At 45.7% G+C, this 19,409-nt stretch overlaps 1 protein-coding gene across 1 annotated transcript in view; it reads left to right on the forward strand.

Moving 5' to 3' along the window:
- Positions 1–19,409, forward strand: part of slc15a4 (solute carrier family 15 member 4) — a 138,231-nt gene that overhangs the window by 82,877 nt on the left and 35,945 nt on the right. The window contains exon 7 of the mRNA XM_072495770.1: positions 8,391–8,549. Coding sequence (XP_072351871.1) covers positions 8,391–8,549 — 159 coding nt within the window. The remainder of the gene's footprint in view (positions 1–8,390; positions 8,550–19,409) is intronic.

Raw genomic sequence — 19,409 nt, forward strand, 5'->3', positions numbered from 1 at the left:
AATTTATTTTCTGTATGATGTGCCTGTTTCACGGCCACTAACAAAAATTACCTACTACGAACAGTGTAAATTGTTTTATGTTATCTCCATGGGACCTGACTAAGGTGTTTTGAAAGTCACACCACAACAGTATTGTATTGTTTCTTTGACACTTCAACATTTTAATTCAAGCCACAGAAAGTAAATACTTGATACTCTTTGATGCATCACATTATTAATCAAGATGAAAGTTGACCCTTCGATTATCTCATTGCCAAATGAATTGAAATTCTTTCGGGGTCACATTTTACGTTTGCCTCACATTTGGTCGCATTTATTTCCTTTAATGAAACTGCTAGGTAATGACTACATGGTGATATCAATCAGGTGCAATTGATTTGTAAGCCAATAAGACATTACCAAAATCAAGGTTAACATTGGGTATGTAGGATACACATGACCAAGTCCCAGCAATTAACTCATCCCAGTCCTGGTTTGATACATCTGGGATCTTGTATGACATTTTGTAGACAATCAATGTCAAAAACGGTGAACTGTAATTTGGTGTTGTTTTAATTAAATTTAGCAGTTTTTCCAAGGGTTTTTTTGACCTTCATTCTTTTATGTTGTGTTAATTTCTAGCATTTTATATATCTGAATTATTGAACTACTATAGTTAAATATCAATGCATTTATTTATTTTTAAATCTTCCTTCTGTCTGTGGGTCCTCAGCAACATCCTAGCTTTATTATCCTAAATTATCTCTTGTGATTATCACTACTGAGTGCGCGAGTGAATCTGCACATTGAATTTGTAAACAGCAAATCTTCCAGCATATTTTGCCAGAATGAGAACGTAAGACAGATAAAGCACTCTCCTGTCTTGTAGTTGAATTAGCTATCCATCGAATTCCACGTTAAAGCAAAATAGTCATCATGCAATTATAAAACGTAGGCACAGGACATTCAATCTTGAATCCTTCAGAAAGTTTAACTTCTGGGGACGCTTAAAATTAACCCAAAGAGAAAAACTCCCAAAGTGGCCTTTTGCTCGATACAAGAGTAGTTGCATCACCCACTAAGCTAGCCAAGAATTTGTCAGTGGGATGTATTATATTGCAGCTCAGAATTATGTTGGGAGGTAATTCATTAGTCCACCCTGTTGGTGAAGAACCTTGCCAAGCAGCAAATCAGAAATGTGAACCAGCCATGATTTTGCCTCGCTCATTTTATCTCTGATGCTGAAACTGAAAGGAATTCCAATGCAATATTAAAGTTACTTGATTGTAAAGGTTACCTTTCATTACTGTGATAACCCAATATTGGTAAAATAATTTAAGCACCTCTCACCTTATCATTTTTGCCTTTTCTGTTTCTTTTTCTGATTAGCCATGTGCTATTCCATTTCATTATTTTAATTTGTATTGAATGAGGGGCTGGTTTAGCACAGTGGGCTAAACAGCTGACTTGTAATGCTGAACAAGGCCAGCAGCACAGGTTCAATTCCCATACCGGCTTCCCTGAACAGGCAGCGACTAGGGGCTTTTCACAGTAACTTCATTGAAGCTTACTTGTGACAATAAGCGATTATATATTATTATATATATATATATTTTTAAAAAGTGCTTCACTTGCTTTCTTGCTGCATCTTCTACCCATTTTGAAACTGGAAGCAATTCGGGAAAGAAAAAAAACAGCATTACTTATAAAGTGACTTTAAAGACTGAGATTATTTATGACAACTGAATTCTGAAGATTTAATTCTGTCCCAGAGCTACAACTAAGCCATGCTATAAAGGGCTAATTTTGTATCCAGTCTGGATAGGTTATAATGGGACAAAGAATTCTTGTCCCCAGCCCAGAGAACCCATAATCTGAGATAACTTGACTATGGTACAGTATGGAATAGAAGGTGAACCTCCATGCAGTAATGATTTATGGGCTTGCATTTAAAAGAATAGTGATAAAACAATTCATATATGATTTTCTTGATTAATAAAAACTATGTATTTTTAAGGAAGTATAATATTCCTGTCATTTTCTGTCACCCAACATGCCATACTTCAAAATTAAGTTAGTAAAACTGAATATATAAGCTAAAAGAATAACAGTAGATGTAACATCTGGATAAACCAGGTCACATTTGTCAGCTTTCTTGCATATTGTGACACGTTATCCTCAACCTGCCGTTTTAACAATTATTTTTTCAGTCCGATCCATCATCACTAATGAAGGAGCTTCTGCTTCTTATCTTTATTATTGAACTTGGAAAATAAAACACTTCAATCCTGAAATTGCTCTTTTGTTTTTTGCAGTGTCAGCTGTATGCTCTCTTCCCTGCACCATGTAAAAGCTAGTTTTTGCACTGGATTCATGAGTTCCTTATTTTTTTTTCTTTTCTTTGAAACTTGCATATTACTGATTAATTGAAATTATGCAATATTCTGGCTTCTCTGACCAAGGAAGGATGATTTTAGTATGGCGAATAGATGTTCAAAAACAATTTTTATGATACATTTTAAATAATCGTAGCCAAGCTACAAAATCTACTGAAGGTGTCAAGTATAGTGCCACCGCAGCCCTGTGTGTGCAAATGGGTGGGCAATTGGCTATGATATCTGGAGAAACTAAATAAGTATCAATACATTATGTAAGAATTTGCAGCTAGGGTTTCAGAAATGGAGTGGCTGTGATTAAAGTTGTGCTCACTTTAGTGAAATTAATTGCATATGTATATAGCGTTCTCAAACTTTTTTAAGGTTGAAATTTTGATGAACTGGCTCCTCCAGAATGGCAACAGATTGGGACAGGCCACATCCTGAATTATGAGACTGACGATTCACTTACGCACTCATGCAGGCACATGGGTGTTCATGTGGGATTGGATGTGGGTGAGAGTAATTCTGGTCTGAAACTTCAACCCGCCACCAACATAAAGCTCTTCAGTAAATATCAGAGCTATGGGCCAGAACTTCAAGAATGGTAATCACAGTCAGATTGTCACTCCGCTCCTTCTTACCCAGGTCGTGAACTGAATGCTTCTTGTCTGCACTTCTGACCTGGGCCTGGTGAGAAGTATGCAGCGCCTGAGGCCTTCCTATGTAGGGCAGGTCCCTGAGGCCTTCCCGTGTAGGGCAGCAATGTCTGGTGATGTGAAGCCATTCCCCATTTTTGTGACACTAGTGCCATAAATCAGATTTGTTTAAAGATCCCTCCTCACTCTGAGAAGTCAGGGAGAAGGTAAGCATATGGTAAATGGGCAGGTTGGGTGTGGGGTGGGGAGGACTCATGGGTCGGTGGGGTGAGGTGATCAGTTGGGAAGTGGCGCTCCATTGAGAAGTCAGGGGTCAGTACCATCGCTTTCCAAAGTTTGATGTGGCTTTAATCCTTCTAGCTTTTCCTAGGTAACTATTCTGCAAAGAGAATCGGAACTTCCAAACTCTGATTTAAAATCAGAGCATGGGATGGTTCCCAGTGCAGGGTAATTGCCCATTGGAAGCTTAAACTTCCCGGAAAATTCCTATGCAGTGTTTGAACGGGGACGTCCGGGGAGTCACCCAGTGCATCGTCTGGAGTAAATCTGGGGAATGATACCAACACTCCCTGCCCAAACCCCAGAGACCAGAGGTTCAGGATCATTGTGTTAATAAAGGAACCTCAGATGGTATCCAAATAGAACACAGACGACACCAAGCAAAAAGCCCCATCACCTAGATGAAGTCTCCGTACCTTTAACTCCCAGTGGATCATTTTTTTATATGTTTAAATGGGATTTCCTTTGGCGAGCAGAATCTTTGGGCCTTCTCTGCAGCTTCAGCATAATGTGCCAATGCTCACCTGCCATTTTCTTCCTTCAGGTAGTGTCCTTGTTGTCTGAGGGCTCCTGATCATATCTTATGCCGATCATATCTTATGCCATAATATCATGGTACAAGGAGGTAGGCCCCAAGAACGACCTCAGCTCGTTCGGGCAGCACGGTAGCATTGTGGATAGCACAATTGCTTCACAGCTCCAGGGTCCCAGGTTTGATTCCGGCTTTGGTCACTGTCTGTGAGGAGTCTGCACATCCTCCCCGTGTGTGCGTGGGTTTACTCCGGGTGCTCTTGTTTCCTCCCACAGTCCAAAGATGTGCAGGTTAGGTGGATTGGCCATGATAAATTGCCCTTAGTGTCCAAAATTGCCCTTAGTGTTGGGTGGGTTTACTGGGTTATGGGGATAAGGGTGTGGTGTTGACCTTGGGTAGGGTGCTCTTTCCAAGAGCCGGTGCAGACTCGATGGGCCAAATGGCCTCCTTCTGCACTGTAAATTCTATGAAACAAGGATTTATCCCGTATCGTTCTGCACTGCATTCTAGCCGTATAGCCAATTGAGTTAACTAGCCCATCATCTGGCATTCGTGCTGATAAAGCTCGTAAAAGGCATTCTGAATTGAACTCCCACATGAACCTCCGAGCTCTCAAGATATGCCTCCTCTGGCATATAGGAGCAGGCACATGCCAAACTCCACTCGATGCTTTACTAAATGTGAATGGAAATTGGGGTAGAAATGATTCTGCTCCATTTTCTAGTTCCCAGATTTGAGATCCACCCCACTGATGCCTTGACCCAGTTGGAACTTTGTGCCCTTATTCTTTGAAAAGTAAAAACAGCTCTCCCTTCAGATGGAAAGACCTAAAGTTGCAGTGCTATGTTGGAAAGCTGGTACAGTTTTTGAGATCTAAATGTATTTTCTTACATTCAATTGCTGAGGTTGCATATAAGCATTATCATTCAAGGACGACACCTTGATTTTATTGTTCGTGTTATATGTGAAATTGAAGAACAATGCTGGTTATGTTGTGGAGTTGGAAGTTGTTGCCTTAGTTGTTTTACTATGTCATGCATCTTAGTATTAATTACATCTCGTACACTAAACCATTTGAATTTAGTGTCACCATATTGCATTTCTTTCCAATTGTACAATAACAAGTTGTGAAAAATTAGGATAGGAAGTTATTGTCCAAATTAGTGGGGCAAAGCTGACAGGTGGTGTTCAGTGTGGGAAATTGAGGTCATCCACTCTGGACCTAAGGAAAGACAAATCTAGTCTGAGGGAACAGTCCAGAACAAGAGAGCATCACCTTGAAGTTACATGCTGCATTTGCATGTGGACTGCATACATTGTCTGAGGAGTCACAAATGGTGTTGAATATTATGCAGTCATCAGCAAACGTCCCCACTTCTGACTTTCTGATGGATGGGAGGTTATTGAAGCAGCTGAAGATAATTGGGCCCAGGACATTGCCCTGAGGAACTCCTGCAGTGTTGCCCTTGAACTGAGATGATTGACCTCCCAACAACCACAACCATCTTCCTTTGTGCCAGGCATGACTCCAACCATTGGAGAGTTTTACTCCTGATTCTCATTGAGTCCAGTTTGTCAAGGCGCCTTGCTGCCAAATCTTGGTCAAATGCTACCTTGATATCAAGGGCTGTCACACTCGCCTCGCTTCTGGAGTTCAGCTCTTTGGACAATGTTTGAATCAAAGCTGCAATGAGGTCAGGAGCTGAGTAGCCCTGGCTGATCCCAAGTGAGCGTCACTGAGCAGGTTATTGCTAAGCAAGTGTTGCTTGATATCATTGTTAATTACGCCTTCCGTCACGATCGAGAAGAGATTGATGGAGCAGTAATCTGCCATGTTGGATTTGTCCTACATTGTGGGTATTGGACATATATGGGCAATTTTCTGTATTGTTGGGTAAGTGCTAGTGCTGTAGCTGTACTGGAACTGCTTGGCTAGGTGCATGGTAAATTCTGGAACCCAAGTCTTAAGTACTTTGGTAGAATATTGTCAGACCATCGTTTTTGTAGCATCCAGTGTCTTCAAATGGCCTTCAAGCTGGCTTTCAGGGTTTCATTGTTTGTATTGGTCGGTTATCATTTATCTATTCTCAGAGCTGTTCATTTGGCTAGCTGATGAGCTGTTCATAATGACTATCCAGGGGTTTAATTCCTCATCATACCTTTGTACCAGAGGGTTGTTCACTAAAATAACTATTTTATTTCATAGAAGATTTCATAGATTTCATAGAATTTTACAGTGCAGAAGGAGGCCATTCGGCCCATCGAGTCTGCATTGGCTCTTGGAAAGAGCACCCTACCCAAGGTCAACACCGCCACCCTATCCCCATAACCCAGTAACCCCACCCAACACTAAGGGCAATTTTGGACACAAAGGGCAATTTATCATGGCCAATCCACCTAACCTGCACATCTTTGGACTGTGGGAGGAAACCGGAGCACCCGGAGGAAACCCACGCACACACGGGGAGGATGTGCAGACTCCGCACAGACAGAGACCCAAGCCAGAATCGAACCTGGGACCCTGGAGCTGTGAAGCAATTGTGCTATCCACAAGGCTACCGTGCTGCCCATATACATTTCTATACATGTTGGGAATTGGGGAAAATTAAGATATAAAAAATGAAATTTTAGATAAGAAAATAAAAAGGGAAGATGTCTAAAAAGAGATGTTGAGATGCAAATTAGCATATCAGTGAGAAACGCAAGTGTTTATGTACTTGACTAGATGAAAACAATGGGGATATAGAAAAGGTAACGTCAAAGTAGAGAGATAAGGAAAGGGCACACACATGCAAAAAACAACTTCACATGGTTGATAACATCAAAGGGGAAAAAATAGTATATCCATAGCACAATGGCTGGGGAAAAAAGGGAGGCCGAGACAAAGACAGGCACAGCTACCATCAGTCGCACCCAGCTGCAGAAATGGTCTCCCAAAAACAAGTTATTGCTAAACGGGCTGGTTAAGATCAAAACTTGAACCGAGCAGATTTTGCCTTCACTGAAACTGAAGACGGTTTTCGCAAATGTGGCCACGTAACCTGTGGGGCTTGCTGGATTTAGCTTGTCAAGTTATATAATGTTGGATGTTGTATAGAATCAAAGGCCGTCCCTGAGTTCAGGGAATGTAAGTAGTTGGAATTGAGGGGTAACTTTCTGTAATACTGTGTGTGTGCATAGCCATCAGTGTACTGGTGCGTTGTAGTCCATTATGATCCTTCTTTAAGTGTTTTTTTATTTTAAGTTAATAAATACTCTTTTTTTAATTGTCCACACAATGACTGGACTATTCCTCACTGGTTCACATTTTTCTCAACAGTGTACCAAATTGAATATATGCACCACTAAGAACTGGCTTGTGATCCAAGTTAACCTTCTGGGTTTTGAGATACTCTGACATTTAATATCAGCGGGGTTCGTAACATACACCAACTTGATTAAGCAAAGTTATCTGGGAATCCTAACATAGCTTTGAAGTATGGTTATTTTGTTTTAGGTATCTATCCAGTTGCTCTCCCATCGTTGTCGAGGCCTTGCCTTATCAAGGCCCCTTTCTGGGCTAGGTACAGCTATCATCACCTAAGAATCATTCCAATAGCTTTGTTTCAACAGACCCATAGTACAGATCACCAAGATTTAAAATGGCTGTAATAATAGATCACTTTCACTGTGATGTGTGGTACCATTATTTGTATTAACAAAATTGCATTGCTGAATGGTAAGGAGCAGTAGGACAGTGCTAAAATTCTTGAGCATGGGCTCTAGGATTAGCTTGCGTACCTTTTCGGTTGCAAGGTCAAATTAAATTGTATTAAAAGTAATCTTAAATTTTATTGAACTTCTGTGTTTTTCAATTGTAGGCCGGGATTTTTCAGTCCCGTCTTTCTGCCCGATCCTTGCCTATTCTGGACTGTGGTAGTTAAAACTATAAAGGATGTATTATCCAAACCTGAACTTCTAATACTGTGTGCACGCTGTAGCTATGCTGCAGTGTCCATTCCAGTTGGACAGTATTCCATTTACGTTACCTGGTACCTATATTGCTAAAATTCAAATTCTATTATCCTGGAAAGATCCATGTTATTTATTTTTGTGATTAATTGGAGTTGGGTTTAAAATTGCCGAGGATCCCAAGGTCCTAGGTTGCTATTTAGCCCAGTTTGACATTGCGCTGTAATTATGCCATGTGTTGTCAAACCCAAATGATGTGAAACTACCACTCGAGGGAGTCTTGTGCTGCTTCTTTCTTGAGCAGGGCATGTTCTGACCTGTATCTGAGCTACAATTTTACCTCCGTGAAGCAACGATTAAAACTTGAGAAGTTTTTTTGCACTAATATTGAGTAGATTCTGTATCAAAAATGTATTTCAGAATTAAAATGTTTTTTCTCTGAATTTTGTTTTTAAATATTAGAAATTTGCAGAATGTATGTAATGAATGCTTGCAATTATATTCAAAGCTGGAAAATAATTTAAGCAGACCAAAGATGAATCTGTATCCAGCTCGTGGCTCTTTGATGGGAGTATTTCAATTGCATCTAAAATTGTGCTCTTCATGGTTTTTCAGGTCTGGAGTTTGCTTACTCAGCTGCCCCCAAGTCAATGCAAAGTGCTATCATGGGCCTGTTCTTTTTCTTCACTGGAGTTGGTTCCTTTGTTGGTTCAGGGCTTCTAGCCCTAGTATCTATAAATTGGATTGGTTGGATGAACTGCAAGAGTGATTTTGGTGAGTAAGTGTGGTTTTATGTGAATAAATTAAAATGATAAATCAATAAATTAGAAAAAAGATGGTTTTTGTTACTCTCGGCCACAAGAGCACATTGAATCTTTTTTTAATTTTTGGTGCATGGAGCATTCTTAATCAATGCATTTTCACTACAAAAATAATTCACTTGAGATGAAATCAAAACTGTCGTGTTAAGCACATTGAGATAACACTGGCTGCAACTGGATGCAGCTATAACTGAAATAGTCCCCAGACCTTGAAGTTAGTTTAATTTGCTTTATTGAACCTGTCACACAGTTAGCACAGTTCTCTGAGTTCGACTCTCTGCTAACCTAAGTGTGATCTCTCTGTCTGACTGAACCAGACTAGCTCTTAGCCACATGCTGTATGCGTTACATGATATATACACTGGACTCAACTCTGTAGATATCCCTAGTGGAAAGAGGCAGAGTGTGAGTGCCTCGTGCCTTTTATAGTGGGAAATCACCCCCAAATGTTCTGCCTGCTGATTTGGTTCTGTCTTGTTCTCGGTGTTCATTAGCTGCCTGTCTGTATCTCTTTATGTACATGTCTGTATATCATGTCATCTCCCCTTTTGAAATGTTTTTCTGCAGCCTACGTGAAAGTATTTACATGTATAGGCCAAAAAACTAACGTATTTACATGAGCTGGCAAATGGGAACATATGTACATATGAAAACAGGTATCGAATGTGCGAAATCAGAACATAGCAAACAAAACAAATGTTCATAAGTCCAGTCTTGCGTCTGATCCTGGTTGACCGCCGGAGAGGTGGTGGTGGGGACAACGGCGCCTTAATGGGCGGGATTGCAGCCAGACTGGTGGCCTCATGGTTCAAGGTGTCAATAACAGATGGAAACAACAAAGAATGTGGTTGCGGGCGGGCAACTGTGCGCCGTGCCCGTTTGTTTCGCCGCACAACAGAGCCATCAGCCATACGCACAACGTACGATCGAGGAGCAGCCTGTCGGACAACAACCGCTGGAGCTGACCAGCCTCCATCAGGTAGCTTGATCCACCGGGGATAGCGCAGGCAAATCAGCGGCATGAGCATCATTGCCCTGCTTTTGCCGGTCCCGGAGTTTCTGCACCTTCTGCAGGGAGGTGATCCAGATCAGGCAAGTGTATGGCTGGAAGAGTCATCCGCAAGTCCCTTTTCATCAGGAGTTGAGCCGGTGACATGCTGGTAGACCGAGGGATTGCCCTGTACGCAAGCAGCGCAAGGTTGATGTCAGAAGCACACTCCGCAGCCTTGCAGATGAGCTGCTTCACTATGTGCACCCCTTTTTCATCCTTTCCATTGGACTGCGGGTAATGTGGGCTGGAAGTGATGTGATGAAACTGATATAGCTGGGCAAATCTTGACCACTCTTGGCTGCTGAAGCAAGGACCGTTGTCACTCATGACAGTGAGTGGAATACCATGCCTGGAGAACGTCTCCTTGCAGGCCTTGATGAAGGTCTTGGATGGGAGGTCCGAGTGCTTCTCACAACTTCTGGGTAGTTGGAAAAATAATTGATGATGAGCACACAATCATGACCATTGGCGTGAACGAGGTCGATGCCCACCTTGGACCACAGGGAGGTCATGATTTTGTGCTGCTGAAGCGCCGCCTTGCTCTGTGCTGCCTGGATGCGTTGACAGGTTGGACAGTTGAGGACCATATTTGAGATGTCCTGACTAATCCCAGGCCAGTAGACAGCTTCCTGGCTCTGCACCTGCACTTCTCGACACCCAGATGCCCCTCGTGGATTTGCCGGAGCACCAAGCTCTGGAGACTGCGTGGAATGACAATGCGATCCAGCTTGAGGAGGATACCATCAACCACTGTCAGGTCGTCCTTCACGTTGAAGAATTGAGGGCACTGCCCTTTTTGCCAGCCATTGGCGAGGTGGCGCATGACACACTGCAGAAGCGGGTCTTTGGCCGTCTCGTCGCGAATGCGGATCACCTTTTCATCCGACGTCGGGAGGTTGCTGGCCCACAGCTGCACCTGTGATTCGATCTGTTGGATGAATGCTGGCGGGTCGGCAGGCAAGGTTATGGAGTGGGACAAGGCATCCGCAATAATGAGCTCCTTGCCAGGCGTGTACACGAGCTCAAAGTCATACCGTCTGAGCCTGAGGAGGACGCGCTGCAGCCGGGGCGTCATGTTGTTCAGGTCCTTGTGGATAATGTGGACCAGTGGCCTGTGGTCCATCTCGACGGTGAATGTCGGCAGGCCGTAGACATAATGGTGGGTGAATGTGTATGCCCCGAATTGGGACGATGCAGGGTTTATGATGTGAATGTTGAGTCAGATCCCGGATCTGGAATGGGGGAGCTTGATAATGGGGGGGGGGGGGGACTTTAATAATGTGCTGGACCCAGCATTGGACTGATCCAGGTTAAGGACGGATAAGAGGCCAGCTGCGGCCAAGGTGCTAAGGAGTTTTCGGGACCAGATGGGGGGAGTAGATCCATGGAGATTTGTCAGGCCGGGGGCCAGAGAGTTCTCTTTTTTTTCTCCCATGTACATAAGGCCTATTCACGGATAGACTTCTTTGTGATGAGTAGGGCACTGATCCCAAGAGTGGAGGGAACGGAATATTCGGCTATAGAGATTTCAGACCACGTCCCGCATTGGGTGGAGTTGGGGTTGGGGAAGGAGAGGGACCAGCACCCGCTGTGGCGCCTGGATGTGGGACTGTTGGCGGATGAGGAGGTTTGTGGGCGGGTCCAGGGGTGCATTCAGAGATACATAGAGGCTGACGATAATGGGGAGGTGCAGGTGGGTGTGGTTTGCGAGGCTCTGAAGGTGGTGGTTAGGGGAGAGCTAATTTCAATTAGGGCTCACAGGGAGAGGAGAGAGAGGATGGAGAGGAGAGGTTGGTGGAGATAGTAAGGGTGGACAGGAGCTATGCAGAGGCCCCCGAAGAGGAGCTGCTGAGGGAGTGACGGAACCTCCAAACGGAATTTGATTTATTGACCACGGGGAAGGCAGAGGCTCAGTGGAGGAAAATGCTGGGGGCGGCGTATGAGTATGGGGAGAAGGCGAGTCGGATGCTGGTGCATCAGCTACATAAGAGGGAGGCAGCGAGGGAGATTGGAGGAATCCGGGATAGGAGGGGAATACGGCGCGGAGTGCGGTTAAAATAAATGTGGTATTTAGGGATTTCTATGGGGACCTGTACAAGTCAGAGCCCCCGGAGGGGGGAGAGTGGATGCGGCGGTTCTTAGATCAACTGAGGTTCCCGAGGGTAGAGGAAAAGCAGGTGGCTGGCCGGGGGGCCCCGATGGGGCTGGAGGAGCTGGTTAAGGGATTGGGGAACATGCAGGCGAGCAAGGCTCCGGGACCGGGTGGGTTCCCGGTTGAATTTTATAGAAAGTTTGTGGATCTGTTGGGGCCCGTTGCTGGTGAGAACCTTCAATGAGGCGAGGGAGGAAGGGACTCTGCTCCCGACAATGTCTCGGGCGCTGATCTCGCTGATTCTCAAGTGGGATAAGGACCCACTGCAGTGCGGTTCGTATAGGCCGAGCTCGCTCCTTAACATAAATGCCAAGTTGCTGGCCAAGGTCCTCGCTGTGAGGATTTGAGGATTGTGTCCCGGGAGTGATACATGAGGATCATACGGGGTTTGTGAAGGGCAGGCAGTTAAATGCAAATGTGCGGAGGCTCCTGAACGTGATTATGATGCTCTCGGTGGGAGGGGAAGCGGAGGTGGTGGCGGCTATGGACGCGGAGAAGGCCTTTAATCGGGTGGAGTGGGAGTACCTATGGGAAGTGCTTAGCAGGTTTGGGTTCGGGGAAGGGTTCGTAGGGTGGGTCAGGTTGTTCTACAGGGCCCCGGTGGCGAGCGTGTCTACGAACCGGCGGTGATCGGAATATTTCAGATTGTACCGGAGGACGAGACAGGGGTGCCCCCTGTCCCCTTTGCTGTTTGCGCTGGCAATTGAGCCGCTGGCCATGGCATTAAGGGAGTCTAGGAACTGGAGGGTGTTGGTCCGTGGAGGGGAGGAACACCGGGTGTCGTATGCTGATGACCTGTTGTTATATATTGCAGATCCAGTGGAGGGGATGGCGGAGGTCATGCGGATCCTTAGGGAGTTTGGGGACTCCTCGGGCTACAAGCTCAACGTGGGGAAGAGTGAGCTCTTTGTAGTGCATGTGGGGGTCCAGGAAAGGGGGCTGGAGGAGCTGCCATTCAAGAGGGCGGAGAGGAGCTTTGATACCTGACTATCCAGGTAGCTAGGAGCTGGGGGGCCCTGCATAAGCTTAATTTGACACGGTTGATGGACCAGATGGAGGAAGACTTTAGGAGATGGGATGTGTTGCCACTTTCCCTGGCGGGTAGGGTGCAGTCGGTCAAGATGACGGTCCTCCCGAGGTTCTTGTTTGTGTTACAGTGCCTGCCCATCCTAATCCCCAAGGCTTTTTTCAAGCGGGTAAGCAGGAGTATTATGGGGTTTGTGTGGGCGAGCAAGACCCCGAGGGTGAAGAGGGTGTTTCTGGAGCGCAGTCGGAACAGGGGCGGGCTGGCGCTGTCGAATCTGTGTGGCTATTATTGGGCAATTGGGCAGCTAATGTGGCGATGATCCGTAAATGGGTAATGGAGGGGGAGGGGGCGGCGTGGAAGAGGCTAGAGGCGGCGTCGTGTGTGGGTACTAGCTTGGGGGCGCTGGTGACGGCACCGTTGCCGCTACCGCCGACGTGGTACACCACAAGCCCGGTGGTGGCGGCAGCATTAAAGATCTGGGGGCAGTGGAGGCGACATAGGGGTGAGGTGGGGGCCTCAATTTGGTCCCTGATACGGGATAATCATAGGTTTGTGCCGGGCAGGATGGATGGGGGCTTCCTAAGTTGGCATTGGGCAGGAATTAAAAGGATGGGGGGACCTGTTTATAAATGGGACTTTTGCTAGCGTGGGGGCGCTGGAGGAGACATTTGGGTTGCCTCCCGGAAACGCTTTTAGATATATGCAAGTGAGGGCATTTGTGAGATGGCAGGTGAGGGAATTTCCGCTACTTCCAGCACGAAGGATTCAGGACAGGGTGATTTCGGGTGTATGGGTTGGAGAAGGCAAGGTCTCGGCGATTTATCAGGAGCTGCAGGAAGCGGAGGAGGCCTCGGTGGAGGAATTGAAGGGCAAGTGGGGGAGGAGATAGATGAGGGTCTGTGAGCTGATGCCCTGGGAAGGGTCAATTCCTCCTCCACATGCGCCAGGCTCAGTCTAATGCAGTTCAAAGTAGTGCATAGGGCGCATATGACAGGGGCGAGGATGAGTAGGTTTTTTGGGGTGGAGGACAGATGTGTGAGATGTTCGGGGAGCCCAGCGAATCGTGCCCCTATGTTCTGGACATGCCCGGCGCTGAATGGGTTTTGGAGGGGCTTTGCGAGGGCTATGTCCAAAGTTGTGAACACCCGGGTCAAGCCGAGCTGGGGGATAGCATTATTTGGGGGTATCGGACGAGCCGGGAGTGCAGGAGCCGAAAGAGGCCGGAGTTCTGGCCTTTGCGTCTCTGGTAGCCCAGCAGAGGATCTTACTAATGTGGAGAGTTGCAAAGCCCCCGAGCGTGGAAGCTTGTATCAATGACATGGCAGGGTTCATTAAGTTGGAGAGGATAAAGTTTGCCTTGCCAGGGTCTGTGCAGGGGTTCTCCAGGCAGTGGCAACCGTTCCTAGACTTTCTCGCGGAATGCTAGGTGGAGGTCAAAACAGCGGCAACCCGGGGGGGAGGGGGGTCGCATCTGTCGAGATTTCTGTTTCCCTGTCGGGGTCAAAAAAGTGGCAGTACAGGTGAGCTTGGCTTTCAGCTCCAACCACTCTGCTTGATGAGCTGCCTGTCACTCAAAGGCAGTAGACTTTTTCACCAGGTGTCTAAGCGCTGTGGTGTGTGAGGCCAGGTTTGGGATAAACTTGCCCAAGAGGTTCACCATTCATAGGAAGCGCAGCACCGCCTTCTTGTCTTCAGGGGTCTTCAAGGCTTCGATAGCCTTGACCTTGTCTGTGTCCTGGCGCACACCCTGCTGAGATACCTGGTCGCCCAAGAACTTCAGTGTCGACATGCCAAAGCAACACTTTGCCCTGTTCAGCTTGATGCCATTGGCATGGACACGGCGGAATACCTGCTGGAGACGAGAGATGTGCTCTTCGGGGGTTGTGGACCAAATGATAACGTCGTCCACATACACATGAACCCCTTCAATGGCCTCCATCATCTGCTCCTGGATTCTATGGAAGATCTCCGAGGCCGAGACATAAGAACGTAAGAACTAGGAGCAGGAGTAGGGCACCTGGCCCCTCGAGCCTGCTCCACCATTCAATAAGATCATGGCTGATCTTTTGTGGACTCAGCTCCACTTTCCGGCCCGAACACCATAACCCTTAATCCCTTTATTCTTCAAAAAACTATCTATCTTTATCTTAAAAACATTTAATGAAGGAGCCTCTACTGCTTCACTAGGCAAGGAATTCCATAGATTCACAACCCTTTGGGTGAAGAAGTTCCTCCTAAACTCAGTCCTAAATCTACTTCCCCTTATTATGAGGCTATGCCCCCTAGTTCTGCTTTCACCCGCCAGTAGAAACAACCTGCCCACATCTATCCTATCTATTCCCTTCATACATAATTTTATATGTTTCTATAAGATCCCCCCCTCATCCTTCTAAATTCCAACGAGTACAGTCCCAGTCTACTCAACCTCTCCTCATAATCCAACCCCTTCAGCTCTGGGATTAACCTAGTGAATCTCCTCTGCACACCCTCCAGTGACAGTATGTCCTTTCTCAAGTAAGGAGACCAAAACTGAACCCAATACTCCAGGTGTGGCCTCACTAACACCTTTATACAATTGCAGCATAACCTCCCTAGTCTTAAACTCTATCCCTCTAGCAATGAAGGACAAAATTCCATTCGCATTCTTAATCACCTGTTGCACCTGTAAACCAACTTTTTGCGACTCATGCACGAGCAAACCCAAGTCTCTGCACAGCAGCATGTTTTAATATTTTATCATTTAAATAATAATCCCTTTTGCTGTTATTCCTACAAAAATGGATAACCTCACATTTGTCAACATTGTATTCCATCTGCCAGACCCTAGCCCATTCACTTAGCCTGTCCAAATCCCTCTGCAGACTTCCAGTATCCTCTGCACTTTTTGCTTTGCCACTCATCTTAGTGTCATCTGCAAACTTGGACACATTGCCCTTGGTCCCCAGCTCCAAATCATCTATGTAAATTGTGAACAATTGTGGGCCCATGTGAGACAATGCCGAACGTCATACGATTATAGCAGTACCTGCCAAACGGTGTGTTGAAGGTGCAGAGCCTTCTGTTGGACTCATCCAGCTGGATTTGGCAAAAGCCGTGTGATGCATCTAACTTTGTGAAAAAACGGGCGTGTGCCATCTCACTTGTTAGTTCCTCCCGCTTTGGGATGGGGTAGTGTTCCCACATTATAGTCTGGTTGAGATCCTTGGGATCAATACAGATGCGCAGCTCCCCTGAAGGCTTTTTTACACAGACCATTGAGCTGACCCAGTCAGTCTGTTCTGTGACTTTGGAGATGATGCCCTGGTCCTGAAGATCCTTCAATTGCGCCTTTAGGTGCTCCTTCAGTGGAGCTGGGACCCGGCGTGGAGCGTAGACCACAGGTGTGGCATCAGGCCGCAGCAAGATCTTGTACCGATATGGCAGAGTGCCCATCCCGTCAAACACATCCAGATACTGAGCGAGGATGTCGTCAGTGCCGGCTTGAAGATCCACGTTGAGGGAGGTCATTGTGTAGACCCGCTGCACAAGGTTTATCTGCTTGCATGCACGTGCGCCGAGCAGGGAGGCCCTGTCTGGCTTGACAATTTCAAACCTTAGCCTTGCGTGAATGCTCCTGTTGGAGACAAGCAGATGGCAGGATCCCAGTGCTGTGATGGCATTGCCGTTATAGTCCAGGAGCTGGCAGGCTGCTGGAAGGAGCTTGGGTGGCTTCTTGATACGGCTGAAATCTGCCTGTGAAAGGAGATTGGCAGAAGCACCTATGTCCAGCTTGAACTGGATAGAACATTGATTTACTTGCATCACTGTACGCCATTCGTCCGCAGAATCCACAATGAGGATGGGCACGCTCCGTGATGATGTCGGTGAGGCATGTTCACGTGTGGTGATGATGCCCACACGGTAGGGGGACTCCAGGCAATTGTCCTCTGGATCCGTAATGCTGCCAAGTTCAGAATCCTGTAAACCTTGCTGGACACTCCAAACGCGCCTGCGTTGGAGTTAGGAACGCTGGCCCTTGACTGGTGGTGCAGATCTGCACAAGGCTGCATTGTGTCCAGGCTTCCCGCCTCTTGCAGGGCAGTGTTTCTTTAAATGGGCGGTGCCACAGTTCGGGCACGTCATGACGTCGTTACGCTCCGTGCGTCGTCGCACATGCGCAGTGCAGTCGGTAGACGTTCGCACCTGCGCAGTGTGGTGATCGGCCGCTTCATTATCCCATTCGCATCGCGCATGCGTGGGGCTCCGGGAGGAGCGTGCAAAATGGCCGCTTTCATCAATGTTGAGGCGCTGCATCTAGGCGATGGCCTGCACACTCTCTGCCTCATGGGAGGCAGGTTTCTCAGTTTCAGCCGATTTGTATTAGCAATACTGATTTTTTTTTTTGGCGTGCTCATGCACTGTACACGTTTCAATCGCGACTGGCAGTCATATGCTTGATTTTTAAAAGCTGCTCTCAGAGGATCAGAGTGAATGCCAAAAACGATTTGGTCCCTGATCATGGAGTCAGCAATATCACCAAAGTTGCAGGATTGCGCTAGTAGACCGAGATTAGATAGGAAGGAGTTGAAAGATTTGTCTTTACCTTGTAGGCGTGGCTTAAATATATACCGTTCGAAGATTTCATTGGTGTCCACTTCACAATGACTATCAAACTTGTCCAGGATGGACTGAAACTTTGTCTTGTCCTGGCCTTCGGTGAAGTTAAACAAGTTAAAGATTTGGATGGCTTGATCCCCCACAATTAAGAGGAGAAGCGCGATCTTTCTTGCATCAGACGCACCCTCGAGGTCTGAGGCTTCAATGTACAGCAGAAACCTTTGCTTGAAAGTCCGCCAGTTGGCACTGAGATTGCCGGAAGTCCGCAGCAGTTGAGGAGGCTGGATCTTCTCCATGGTGCCGGGATGCATTTGCTGGTCGTCACTGAACAGATTGAGGTAAACCACCTAAGGATAGCAGTCTACTGGCACCATGTTGTGTTAAGCACACTGAGATAACACGGGCTGCAACTGGATGCAGCTATAATTGAAATAGACTCCAGACCTTGACGTTAGTTCAATTTGATTTATTGAACCTGTCACACACAGCACAGTTTTCTGTGAGTTTGACTCTCTGCTAACCTGAGTGTGATCTCTCTGTCTGACTGAAGCAGACTAGCTCTTAGCCATGTGCTGTATGCGTTACGTGATGTATACACCGGACTCACACTCTACATGTCCCTAGTGGAAAGAGGCGGAGTGTGAGTGCCTCGTGCCTTTTATAGTGGGAAACCACCCCAAGTATTCTGCCTGCAGATTGGTTGTCCTGTTCTCTGTGTTCATTAGCTGCCTGTCTGTATCTCATTATGTGCATGTCTGTATATCATGACAAAAACCTTTGTGTAATTTACCTTGTCCCAATTCTTGGATTTTAGAATGAATGCCTATTTCCTTAAAAGGTTGCATTGTTTTATTTCCTTGGCATTGATTAAGGGTAACTCACACATTCATAGTGCTACTTAAGGGGTTTCTTTAATCTGTAAACCCTCTGGTCTGTAATATCTACCATTTTGAAGAAAGGTCAGCAACATTGCACAGTTGTATCAAATCCAGTAAGCAGATTACTGCAATTACCGCATATCTCTCCAAACGCTAAACCCAGAAAAAAGTCCAGTTCATAAACTGCTGCTAAAATTATTTGAGAGAAGAAGATAGCCCTACAAAAATATGACATTGGTTGGTAAAGCTAAATTCCCAATTAGTCAGAGCACATTAGTCCAACAACTTGAAGCAACCATTCAAATTGTACAACCTTGTATTATTGAGAAGAGGCATTACAATTTTCAATGCCACACAGGTACATTGGATGTTACTTATCTGCAAAATCCGTTACTGACGGTAATTAGATGCTGGTGTAGCCTATTCAATCGTAATACGACATGATTTTATTTTTCGTCTTAATTTTGTTTTAAAGTATTACACTGTTTTACAAAGGAGTAATAGAATTTTACCTTAAGTTCTGTGTGCATGAGCATTTTGCAAAAGGAGATAATGAAACCCTGTTTTTAATTCCCCCTGAATGTGCAAAATTAAAATTTCCAACAAGCTTTTAAAATAATTACTAATTGTAAAATCCTTATCTGTACATTTTTTTGGAACGTAAGAACAGAATTCAATCGTTTCACTTTACTACTCCTATTCCCCCAGTCACACCCTTACTTCTTGGTTAACCATACCTTGTTTTAGACATCTCAACTGATTTTGACAGGGGCACGGCACTTCACATTCTCACAACCATTGTGGATTTCATATTATGACCATTTTATTATTGGTTTTATTTTAATTGGAGTAGTAAAGTGAAATGATTGAAAATATAGCATCTGCATCAAGGTTTAAGTTCTTGAACACAGGTTTGGGTATCTGATGGCTAATACTGGTTCTTCCCCTCTGCCCTGCCTTCCTTTTTGAATTATGGCTCACTGCCAAAATGGTGCTGGGGCATTGTAGGCAGCCATTAGATTTATGGTTAATATATAAAACCAACGTTACTGCTAAGTTTTCAAGAGTAGCATCTAACCTACTCCCACAGTCAGTCAGGAATCTTCAAG

This window comes from Scyliorhinus torazame, chromosome 1, assembly GCF_047496885.1.
Source record: "Scyliorhinus torazame isolate Kashiwa2021f chromosome 1, sScyTor2.1, whole genome shotgun sequence".
NCBI classification, from domain to species: domain Eukaryota; kingdom Metazoa; phylum Chordata; class Chondrichthyes; order Carcharhiniformes; family Scyliorhinidae; genus Scyliorhinus; species Scyliorhinus torazame.